This window comes from Primulina tabacum, chromosome 5 (assembly GCF_025594145.1).
Source record: "Primulina tabacum isolate GXHZ01 chromosome 5, ASM2559414v2, whole genome shotgun sequence".
Lineage (NCBI taxonomy): Eukaryota > Viridiplantae > Streptophyta > Magnoliopsida > Lamiales > Gesneriaceae > Primulina > Primulina tabacum.
The window spans coordinates 10,140,831-10,153,121 of NC_134554.1; the positions used below are offsets into that span (position 1 = coordinate 10,140,831).

General features: G+C 34.2%; 2 protein-coding genes across 2 annotated transcripts; both read right to left on the reverse strand.

Annotated features, from left to right (window-relative positions):
* Positions 1–746: 746 nt before the first annotated feature.
* LOC142546381 (uncharacterized protein At5g02240-like) lies at positions 747–3,755 on the reverse strand. Its single transcript, XM_075654065.1, has 7 exons — positions 3,352–3,755; positions 1,955–2,226; positions 1,834–1,870; positions 1,646–1,743; positions 1,451–1,512; positions 1,200–1,323; positions 747–1,111 (listed from the first exon to the last, which is right to left on the reverse strand). Exons 1-7 carry the CDS (start codon positions 3,572–3,574, stop codon positions 992–994), a joined length of 936 nt encoding a protein of 311 aa, XP_075510180.1. The 5' UTR covers positions 3,575–3,755; the 3' UTR covers positions 747–991.
* Positions 3,756–5,237: 1,482 nt separating this feature from the next.
* LOC142544731 (putative WRKY transcription factor 49) lies at positions 5,238–7,134 on the reverse strand. Its single transcript, XM_075651768.1, is given in 4 exon segments — positions 5,238–5,872; positions 6,449–6,604; positions 6,703–6,909; positions 6,911–7,134. Coding segments are annotated over 4 exon segments (900 nt in total). The 5' UTR covers positions 6,976–7,134; the 3' UTR covers positions 5,238–5,400.
* Between the last annotated feature and the right edge of the window lie 5,157 nt (positions 7,135–12,291).

Consider the following 12,291-nt stretch of genomic DNA (forward strand, 5'->3'; position numbering starts at 1 on the left):
GACCCATTTTTGAAAAACTAGTTATATATAAGCACTTTTACCATTCTTTTTCGAACATTTTTAGATCTTATTATATATTTTTAAGCTTAGCCCAACTTCTTCTTTAACTCAGCTTGATTTAGATGCAAACATATTTAAAACTCAAAAAAAAAAAATGCAAAAATTAATTCGGTAGATTTTAGGTGTCGCATTTTTTAGTTAAAACGTGGTTCAACTCAAATTGGTTAAATCGTGCCAATTAATAGTACACGTGTGCAAATAGCTCTATTCGAGTTAAAAACACGATTTAACTCAGATTTGTAGTTAAATATAACTTAATTTGATTTAAATATATAACTATAATATCTAATTTATTATTAACTTTAAAAATTCGAGTTAAATGGATGCCACTTACAAAGAAATATAGAATTTAAATCGACGTTTTTCATGATATAATAATATTATTACAATTTCAATTATACAAATAATAAAATTAAGTAGTTAGCAAAAAATTCTATAATAATTAATTAGTAGATATAATGAGTAATATAAGGAAACAATTAGATGTTTAATAATACAAGTGTTGAACATGTGGGGGCATTTTGGTCAATAACTTTGAAATTTTTTAATTTTTAAAGGAGCTTCGATTTAACACAACATTTCAAAACCAACATTTTTTGGAAAACGATGTTATTTCTCTCTTTCATCACCTTAATGAAATTGTGAAACGAACACTTCATTTTTTAACAAAAAAAATTGATAAAGAATCATTCCAACAACTAAGTGCTGTATTTTTCATTTGCCGTACACAAAATTAAAAAAATGAAATATATTCGAGTTCTTGGCTATAGTGGCTTTTAAAGCATAGAAGGATACCAGCCTGATCACCAAGAAACAGTCCGGCCACACCAAAAGAAAGTCAATAATACACTACTACATCTCAGCGTGTCTCAAATTTTTAGGAAATATACGAAACACTAGCACCGATTGCCTCGAATTCGGCTCTTATAAATCAGAAACGCGTAGTGATCTGGGAAAAAAGACTCTTGAAGTCTGTGGTTGGTGTGCCGGAACCTTCAGGCTTCGATGCAAGGTCGAAAGCCTTGAATTTAGCCTCCTCGATGTTTAGCGCCTGTCCACAAGTTTGTACGTTACTTGCCAAGACTAGGTTATGGTGCATCTCGAAAGAAATAATGGCGAAAACAGTTTGTTGTAGATACCTGAATGCAGACTTCTGCAACGTCAGCTCGAGCAATCGTTCTTGTTTCTGTCTGAAGAAGTTCGTCATCCTTTCCAACAATTAACTCTCGTAAACCACCATCTTTATCCTGCAAGCCACCAGCCCTAGCCAACACGAGATGGCACCGACAAAAAAAAGCAAAGATATAATCACGCATCTATAACAAATAAATTGCTAAAAGTTCTACATGCAGTATCTTTCGAGTCGTAGAAGCACAAAATTTGGACATACCTAATTATGGTACATGGGACACCTGAGTCAGCCAAGTATTGCTCGGCCTTTCTTTTCCAAACCTGTGATCAAAACAGTATTTAGTTTCCTATCAGTATATTAATGAGAAGGAAAAATACTTGTGTCTTCAAGTGATGTTTCTTCGTCAAAAAGCGAGGTGAAGGAAAAACAAAAATGAGATGAACATGTTCAAACCAAGATGTTTCCATTTCCCAAACTATTTAATGGGTGGTTTGGATCAGTTCCTCCCATAGATCCCACCAACACAATTTGCTTTACCCCGGCAGCTTTGGCTGTACAATGTATGTAACAAATATTTTTAGAATCAACACAGGAAGAAGCTAAATAATATGAAAATTCAGTATTAGACTACTAGTTCTTACCGGCATCTATTTGGTTCTTTTGCCCAAACCAGTCAACCTGAAATCGGAAAAATAAAGGTCAGAAAGGTTACACATAAAGAAACCTCAAACACAGGGCTGAACCACAGGCCATAGTTGAAACCTGTTCCGGGAATGCTCCATCTTCAAAACAAAATTCAGGCCTTCCACCTGTAGCTGGGTCAAACCCTGGTTTCATCTTTGGAACTGCACTTGTGAGTATGATAAGAGCATCAATACCTTGTAGTGCAGGAACAATGCTTTCCATGTCTCTTATATCCCCAATATAAACATCATCGCCTCCACCAATTTTTTCCTTGCTATCTGGAGTTCTTACCAAACCTCTAGCAATGTATTGATCTCTTCTCTCTTTCAGTTTCTTGTAAACAATTTGGCCTAATGAAAAGAGAATGTCAGAAAAGGTCTTCGACTCGTGCTATTATAGAGTTTCATACCATAGAAAGTAGAAACAATATTAACCTATACAGAGATCAATAACTCGAGTGCTCGTAACTAGACCAGACCACGGTTCCAAAATCGATGATTACGATTCTGGAACTGGCTGTTCCATTTCCAATAAAAGGTGGAACCGGATCTGGAACCGGATCACTCAAGTATGATTTTGGCTCTGGTTCCTACTGGTTTTGGTTTCGGTTCCTAGTGGTTTCTGGTTCCGGTTTACAGTTGTAAGAGAACCGTGGTCGGGTCTACTCGTAAACAGAAACAATTTAGTAGTCAAAGCATTAAAACAAGGACAAATGATTAGAAACCGAGAGCTAAAGCATTAACATGGACTTGTCATTATTCTAGAGTCTAGACCATGGGCAACCCGAAGTTGAAGCATTAACAAGGAAAAAGGCCGAGTGTAATACTTATGTTCGATGTTGGTCTGTGAAGAGGATTTAACGAGGTTTATAAAAATGTATCACAAATTCTTTTAGCAATTTAGACGTGCAGTAACGACGAATACACATCAATTTCTTGCTGAATAAATTATGTATAGCGTCCGACCTGGTGCTTGGGGGTGCCATAAAGGACAACAGAGAGAGAAACTAGCTAAGAGATTATGATCAAACAATGACTCCAAAGGCTAAGGATCCACACAAGGTTTTGTCAATGACATACGAGAATATAGCTATCAAGTTCCGGACTTTACGACTATGTATAATGGACTGCTCTAACAAGATGTATGATGGACTGCTCTAACAAGTATTTCATATCCATTCTCACCTCGCCAAAGCGATAGATCCAAAAAACTGGAAAAGGTTACTGCATTTTCTTGCTAAATTTGATGTCCTTCATTACATTACAATAGATGGGAAAAGAAAAAAAATGACAAACTTTGATGGAGCATGATACTGATCTCACCCAAGTTTCTACTTTTTCCATATCACACAGACCATGAAGTAAAATGCAAAGACCTCAGCTCAAGAATCAAATCGCATAAATACAAAAGACACTCATCGGCCGTTACCATCCAAAACAAAACGCTAGATAGTGTTCAAGAAAGAATTTATTTACCAGTTCTACCACCGGCACCAGTAACAAGAACAGTTCCTTTGCCCGAAGCAGACATAGCAACCACAGAAATTCTCCCTTTTCTAGGAATCAAGAATGGGACTCCCGAAGAAATGGACGACTCTGGGAGTATATTTGAACTGAAGGCGATTCTATTGACTAAATTGGAGCCCCAACATTTATGGGTCGTTGCTGAACACAAAGGGGTGAAAGAGATACGTATCATCGAAGCCCACTCAGACGGATTCGTGTCCGCTCGTCGGCGGATGGGGAAACTCGTTTGTCCAAATGAACAGGTAGCCGCTCAAGCGTAATGACAGATGTTCGCTTACCAAAGGGTGGACTCTTTATCTTTTTTATCCTTTTTCGCCAGTCACCTTATCCCTTTGCACCAGGACAGAATGATCGCCCAGCTTCATAATCCAATTCCGAATTATATGTATGCTTTCTTCTTCCTTTTTTTTTTTTTTTAAATAGAGTTTGATATTTTCATTTTAAAAAAAATCTATTTGAATCATTTAATGGTAAAAAAAATTAAAATTATAATCTTATAGTTTACTTCAAAAATTGCCACTAAATTCATATTCTTAGAGGCGCACATTGATCACCGAATACCGAACAAATAACACGAAGTAAAAAATAAAAATTGTCAAAAATAATACGAAATCACATGTTTTGATATTAAAAAAAATATAAATAGCAAAATACAGTGTCAAAAGACAAATCGAAGCCTTTACGCCTAATAACTTACAACTACAACATATTTTGGCCACGTTTGGTAGGAGTGACTATCGGAGGACTAAGGAAGAAACAATTGTTTATCCGTTGTTTGCCTGGATTTTTAGTTGAGAACTGATATCTTCCAGCCCGTGATACGGACACTGTATGGCCACGAAAAGAAGAGAAAGTAATCCCAACTATTTGGTGGTATACCCAATCCTGACATAACATGAACAGTGTTCCATATTTAAGCTTCACCTCCCAATTTACCCTTTATCCCACCAACATAAAAAATCAACCTCTTCTCATCTCTCTTCACTGGCTGCGTCTCGTGGTGCTGAAGGTGTCGATACTGTTCGAGGAAGTAATTTTCTGTCGTCTGCAGCTTTCTTGTAAGCTTCCGTCTGCTGAAGTTTCGTCTCATTTCTTTGTAATTGCGAGGGTATGAAAGCTTGTGCTATGCTATGCAAGTGAGGTTGTGTTATTTGTGAAGTTCCACAATTTTTTTTAAACAACGATTTCTGTCTTCTTTTATGCCAGTGGGAAGAAATTAATTTCATCTCTTGTCTTTACCAATCTGCACGTAATTGTTATTGGTAAGTCTAATTTTTTCGTAGTTAGATAGATAATTTTTAAATAAACATTTCATAACACAAAATGATTGGAATCTCTGAGAACTGATAATTGAAAACGATGCACGACAAAGAATCCGTTAAAGAAGAAAAAATAATCGGCAATAAAATGACAACTGTAATTGGGGGAATAAAAATGAAATTTAAAAGTTTACCATTTCGTCTGCAAGAAAGTCACCTTCTCAGTCCATAAGTTTCTGCGAACCCACGGTGATGAAATCAGATATGGGGAAGAGAGTGTTCCACCAACAGCGGACGTAAAGGTGAGAATTTGGTTTGACGAAGCAAATGTCGTGGGTCAAATTGGTACATCAGATTTCAACGTGAAAAATACTTAACTTATCCATCTCCAAAAAGTGTACCAAACAAGAAGCATAATTATCTCAGTTAGTAGGGGTATATTGGTCATGACAATAAAAGTTACCAAATTAATCCAGCATTTTAAATTTGTACCAAACACCATGTTATTAATCCCAACACACTATTAATCCTTATATCTCAATTTTTAGTCACTCTATTTATTAATCATTTACTTATCCTATCACACGTACCAAACGCAGCCTTTATGGTGCATAATCTCGTAAACATCGGACTACTAGCCTCGACTTTACTACATTACATGGACTGCCACGAACATATATAGATATTATTTTGTACGTATATATATCCTAACGTAAAAATCGAATAATACTACATTATTTCAAATGGAGCCTAGAAATGAGTAATTTGGAGACCAAGGAAAAGAATTGGACGAAGCTGGTGAAGAAGCACAAGATGAAGAGCTAGCAGTGGAACCGTTGGATTTACTAATAAATGGCTTTCTGATCATCAACGGCACCATATCTTCAAGCAGGCCTTGTGGGCTCTTCAATTGGTCCTCAAATTCCTTGTCCATTGGGCTTGGATAGATGTTGTTAAGCCCATTTTCAGTTCCCGTATCTTGGGCTATTCGATCTGCGTTATGGGCTTTATATTGGGCTTCTGGCATGCGCCCTTTGTGTTTTTTAGTGGGCGGGTCGGGCTGATCCAGATGACTGTTGATTAAGGAAAATGGGTAAGGAAAGTGGAGATGGAGGCCTTCATATGTGATAATATGGGTATCCGGCTCGTCGATGGACCGCTCCACTTGTTTTTTGACACTACATCTCGGGTTCGTGCACCGGTAGTAGCTTCTGAGAAATTATAAATTTAAACTTCTGAGAAATTATAAATTTAAATTAATCTAAATTAAGATAATAATTCTATTTTACTAAACACTTTATTAGAGAAGCTGCATATATGATACCGCGCTATATATTTCAAAGAACGGTCAATATATAAAGAAAATTAACTATTCTCAATTGTATGACGATTAATATAATAATACTACATTGGTTTATATTGAATGTTTAAAGTGGTTTATTAAAAGGGATTACAAAATATTTCTATTGCCGTCAAATTGCAGCGATTTTTCGTAAAACATGGACGAATATGAATTATGTACAACGAGAGCTCAATATATAGGCGTGAGTGTTGGTTAATGTTTTTCGACATAGGAAAATCATGATAGAAAAACTTAATCTATATAAGAATTATATAAAAAGAATCAACTGTAGCTTGCATGATAAATATGTAAGCACTTTGTCGTTACTCAGTTCATGCCATATATAGCATCATTTATTATAAGCTCCCAAAAAGAAGTAAATTTCATATAATATATAAGTTCAAATTTTTTCAAAAAATAAGTGGCATGGAAATCAAGTTTTCACCTGGGATTTGGACTATTTTTGATGGATTTCTGGCCATATTTCCTCCATTTATACCCATCATCTGCCATTACATTACCACAGTTCTTGATTCGCAAAGTATACTTGTGGTTGTCATGATTGGCCTTGTTCATATAATCTCTTTCCAACATTGAAATTCTGCCCAAAAAAACAAACAGACAAACAGAACAACATCACAATATAACTATCCCTTATGTTCCAAGATTAAAAGAAAAAAATACGTCTTGTATCCAAACCTGCATTCCTCCGACAATTTATAATCTTGGTGCTGAAAACCGTGGATTCCATGGTTCGTGTATGATAAAGAACTCTCGATATCTTCGATAGTTGGACCCGAATACCCCATCGACCCAAGGAGACAGGACTCCAATACCGAAGGGCTGTGATTCGATCCCAACACGCCGTGATCATGATGAAGCTGAGGCAAAAAAAAACGGAGATTCGTTGTCGAGAAGTTCTTCGACTAGCTCATCTGCAGGACCTTGAGTCAGTTTTATCAGTTCATCCATTATGGCTTTTCTTTTTGTGTTATTCTATGACAATATTTTGAGGTTATTCTTGCATGTAATATAGCATAGAGTTGCAAGGATAAAACTTTAGGTTAAAGTGGAGCAGATGAAGAGGTAGCAAGGTTTAATGTTAATTTGTGACTTGAAAGTTATAGCATAAGCTTTAGTTGGTATGTGGTTGCTAATTATACTGAATAAATTTGGAGATAAGGTGTTGTGTCTATTCATTTTAATTTATGGACCCTATATTTTAAAAAGATTTTGGGAGTGTATTTTACTAGGTTGACTTTTGAAAATTCCCTCTTTGTCAAGTGTCAACGCACCACAATATCCTCAAGTTTTTCTGTAGTTTGGTGCATAATTTAATACTTGATTGAAGAGTTTTTGTTGGGTATAATAATAATCCATACTTGTTAGAGCAATCGAAACATGTTTTTTTGTACTATTTTACGATTTAAAATATTTGAGTTGTATCATTACCACCTGCTATAGTTTTTAGTAAAGCGACAAACGCTGGACCTACAATTTTGCTTTTATCTCTATATTCGTGTGTGTGTATTTATAATTGAGGGGAAAATTAAAACAAAGAAAATAAAGTTGTGGTCTACTAATTTTTCTGTTTTGAGTTTTGATATACTAAATTTTCAAAGTTTTGTGATGGACTAACTTAGATTTTTTTTTCCTTTCGGTCCTATTTCATGAGGTAGCAGATTACCGGAAAATCCTGACATGACATAAAAAAAAATTTGACGCCGGCATATGAAATCACTGACTAATTTAATTTGACGTCAATAATTAAAGCAAAATTAAAAGTTAGTATATCAAACCAAACTTTTAACACTTAATGAACCAAAATAAAAATTGGATAAACCAATGGATTTAAAAACTTATTTTCCCGTTAAAATATCATCCGTTAAGTTGGCTAAAATAGGGGTTTGGTCATCGTAACATAATAAATTAATTGTTTTTGCACTTAATCTTTTTTTTCACTATAGTTATGATATGATGCTAGATATTGCTGACATGATACTAGATAGTGGAAAAAATTTCTAATGTCGTATCAGAACTCCAACAAAAAGGAAAAAGTGCTGCAAAACTTGTTTATCATACTAAAATCAAATATCATCAATCAAAGTCAGGAATGAATGCCTATATAGACTAATTTAGGTAATGATTTTTTAATTTTCTTATAGTTGTGGTTAATGTTATAGACAATATTTAAAGAAAACCATGAGTGAAGGATAGATTTTTTTTGGTTAAAAAAATTTATTGCAGATGGAGAGACATTGTAGATGATCAATCACAATTGAAATTGCAGTATCCATCTTTGTATTGGTTGTATTTTTTGGTGTTTTCCCTCAGCTGTTTCTTTGTCCTGTCATAATATTTTGACAAGGTGGGATTATATTAAGGTGGACCAAATATTTTATTTATTTATTTAATTCATTCTTTTTTTGAGTTGAATAATTATTATTTTTAGGTGGACCAAGCTCACCTAAACCGTAGATCTTGATCAAAGAGACAGCTGCTAAATAGGTAATTATGGTGATTTTTTTTATCTATTATTTCTCTCTTAATTTTTTGGAATAACTCTCTTAACTCAAGGAATAATTTTAGGGCAGTTGAGCTTGATTTTTAAGTGAAGCAACTATTAACAAACTCGATACTGCCATGATTAAATAAGAAAGTTCCAAATTTAGGAAATGTATTTGTTTATGTATTCAAAACATGCTTAGATTGTTTATCTCTTTTTTCTTAATACATTTTCATGTCACTTTCATATTTTCTCACCCAATTATTTTTTAGATCAAATTTTTATCATTCATAAAAATAACTTTATTATTATATATATTGTTTTTATCATAGCAAACAAATGTATAATTGCGGATTATACAATTGTAAGTTTTCTGAGTTTTTTTCCTAATAACTTCGATTATTTTTTGTTTTGGTTATTTTTCGCTTGAAACCACTAAATCCTCAAATATTATTTCTTTAGAAACGATATTATCTACATGACGTATATGACCAAAACTTGTAATTGTTATATTACCTTTATTCTGGTCACATGGGCAGCGTAAAAGAATATATGTGTCAAATATGCAATATTATGTGTTTAGAGATTTATGTAAAAATGACCATAACAAAAATCAATCAAAATTAATAGATGAAAACCAAAATTTGACGAATTATATAATTAAATTTGAATGTATGTAAAAAAATTTATTTTTATTGCACGGATAATCACAGCCTAAGTATATAAAAACATAATTTAAAAATTAGAAATGTGGAGTGCGTGTAGGAGGCGAGGGGTCAATAATTAAAACCTACCATTCCAATTGCTTCCAACACAGGGAAGACTTAATTTGTCTGTTGCATAAGAATTTATATGTAAAAAAAATATCGGGGGTTGACTTTTTAACAAGAGTCCGATAAAAATTAAATTCAGTGTGACCCAATAAAAGGACAAAGTGGCTGCAATTAATGAATGGCTGTCTAACTCGGCTAGTGATGTGGGGGAGAAAGAAGCAAAAAAGTCAACAACCTCTCTGACCAAATCCTTTTTTGTAAAAGTCAAAACCCTCCGGGTAATACGTGTAAACTGTGGGAGAGGTTGGCCCACACGTGTTGGGTATACGTACATACGCGTGGTGAACGAACCCATTCGGAGTGTAAAAGAGACGTGGGAGGCATGGATTTTGGACCATGTTGATCGGATTTTATTTTAACTCATCAAGGAGACATTTTGGTATTTTGATTATATTTTATTTTTCTTTTTTATAATTTTTATGATATTCGATTATTGATTCTTCATTTAAAAAAAAAAATTCAAGTTAAACTCAAATATATTACAAAGGAGTGAACCATCCGCTCCTTTGAGACATTTTTGTAACCATTTCTATCATATTTGATTTTTTGGTTCTTATTTTATTATAAAAAAATTCAAGTTATTGGACCATATAAAATCAATCCTACTGTGCAAGAAGCCATCGAGAAGAAAATATACAAGCATTATTTACGCCTTGTTGGATAAATGAATAAAGGAAGAGTGTTGAAAATAAAAGAGAGTGTGACTTGTCCCACATCAGAAAAAGAGACAAGTTGAGTCTTCCTTATAAACTCTAAGTTTGAGTTAGGGGTTAGGGCCCCAAGGGGTACCATAAATTTTTTAAAGGGGAAGACGCTAATGTGCTATGTCTTGGTGAAACACACACGCGCGCTCGGCCCGGCCCGATGCGGTCTTCGACAAGGGATAATCTTTTTGGAGAATAAATTTTTCAATCACTGGAGCCGCAAATTGATGCGCTTGAACAGAGGTACGTGCGCACGCGCACCTGTTGTTGTAACTCGGCCATCGGTCAGAACAGGACGCGCGCGCCTTACTGTCCGCGCGCTGCGCTGTTTCTGAAAACATGCGCGTCCGCCTTACTGTCCGCGCAGCGCGCAAAAGACAGTACCTTGCGCGCGGCCGCGCGTGTTGTCGCGTGGCTGCGCGCGACGCGCTGTTTCTAAAAACATGCGCGTCCCTTGGCTATGTTGGCATTGCATCAACCAATGTGTTCTTTCACTAGAGTTGTGACTCTTCTTTGCATCCGGTCTGGAAAGACGTGTCTTTTCTACGCAATCGGTGATTGTTTATAAATAAATCCAATCAGCCCATTTCGAAAGTTGCTGGTCATTTTTGCACTGCACTGCTTCTTACCATATTGCTGCATGAATCATTTCGAAACACTTGAAAGCTACTGCATATAATTTGTTCGCTGCTATCAAGACTTGTAGTGCTGCAAAGTTTTGATTTGAAATCGTTGTATCTTGGGGACGATTGTCCGCAACGTATAGCACTTTATACGGGCAATTTCGTCTTGCGGAGAAAGGAAATTCCTTGCCTCGACTTGCTGTTTCTATTGTTGCGGTTTTGCACGTGTTCAAGACATCCAGAGTAATATTTTAAATCACACGCCTATCTATTCGAAGATCGTGACAAACATAATTTCTAAAACGAAACATTTCATAAAGAGGGATGCAAGTGAGATCGCGCTAAAATCGCGAGAATCGTGAATAAGAAGTCCACATTGTCTCATGGACATTTAAGGACGTCGATCAATATTTTCCAAATAGTCGTGATGATATAATTCTTTTTGGTAAAAATTTGTGTGAGACGACTAACATGTCGTATTTTATGAGACATATCTCTTATTTGGGTCATTAATGAAAAAAAATTACTTTTTATGCTAATAATATTATTTTTTATTGTGAATATCGGTAGTATTAACCCGTCTCACAGATAAAAATTCGTGAGACCGTTTCACAAGAGACCTACTCCATTCTTTTTACAGGGAGCGGCCTTAAGGCTAAACGATTTTGAGCATTCACGCAACCAAATTGCATCACTAATTTCCGCCACATTTACATGGTATTAAGAAATTAGTGTAGCAACAATAAGTCAAAAAAATTTCTTTTATGTATGGTATAACAAATTTTAAACGATTTCAAAAAAAAAAAAAACAAATTTTAAACAAAATATGATAATTATACCAATAAATACAGATTAATATAAATTAAGCATATGTTTGTTTGAAATAAGATATCTCTTGTTTTATTTAGTTTATGCAAAATGTTATTATTTACTAAATTATTGGTTCTACAACATTTTTAACCCATTTATCTTATGCTTATTTTGATGGATAGGCTGTCCATGGGTTTAGGCCCCGGTATCCACTCATAAAACAGCTCAGCCCAGCCCAGCCCGATATATGACTAAAACTAGTCCAGCCGGTTTAAGATATTTTTTTTGTATGATTATTGATTAATCTCATGATTATGTGTGATGATTTCTATCAACGACTTACTATACTAACTAAAACATGTAAAAAAAAAAAAAGCTCTTTTTGCAATCAATTTTACATCTTTGATTTTGGTCCTTTAGAAGTTTTTGGAGACAATGACTAATTATTTCATTGCCATCAAATTATTATTATTATTATTATTATTTATTTATTTATTTAAGATTAATTAATTTTTAAGCGAGATAAAAAACTATATTTCCCAAATTAATAATCGAGATAATGAGGGAACCGATAAATCAAATATTAATATAGATGACTTTAGTTAATAGTTGATGATTAATTTGATTTAATCAAAGTTTTATATACTTCATGTAAAGCTCAAGATAAAATATAAAATATATTAAAGAGATTTAAACTTGAAAGGTACATTTAGTATTATTTGAGCATATATATGATAAAATATTTATTATTTTTAAATCATTTAAATAGTTAAGACCCAAAAGTACACATTAGGAAATCAATCAAAAATTTT

Coding starts and splice junctions, on each gene's coding strand:
- LOC142546381 (XM_075654065.1), bottom strand. CDS start 3,574: ATGATACGTATCTCTTTCACCCCTTTGTGTTCAGCAACGACCCATAAA. Junction 2,227..3,351: donor TGGTGCCGGTGGTAGAACTG/GTAAATAAATTC, acceptor TCTTTTCATTAG/GCCAAATTGTTTACAAGAAA. Junction 1,112..1,199: donor TTGCAGAAGTCTGCATTCAG/GTATCTACAACA, acceptor ACTTGTGGACAG/GCGCTAAACATCGAGGAGGC.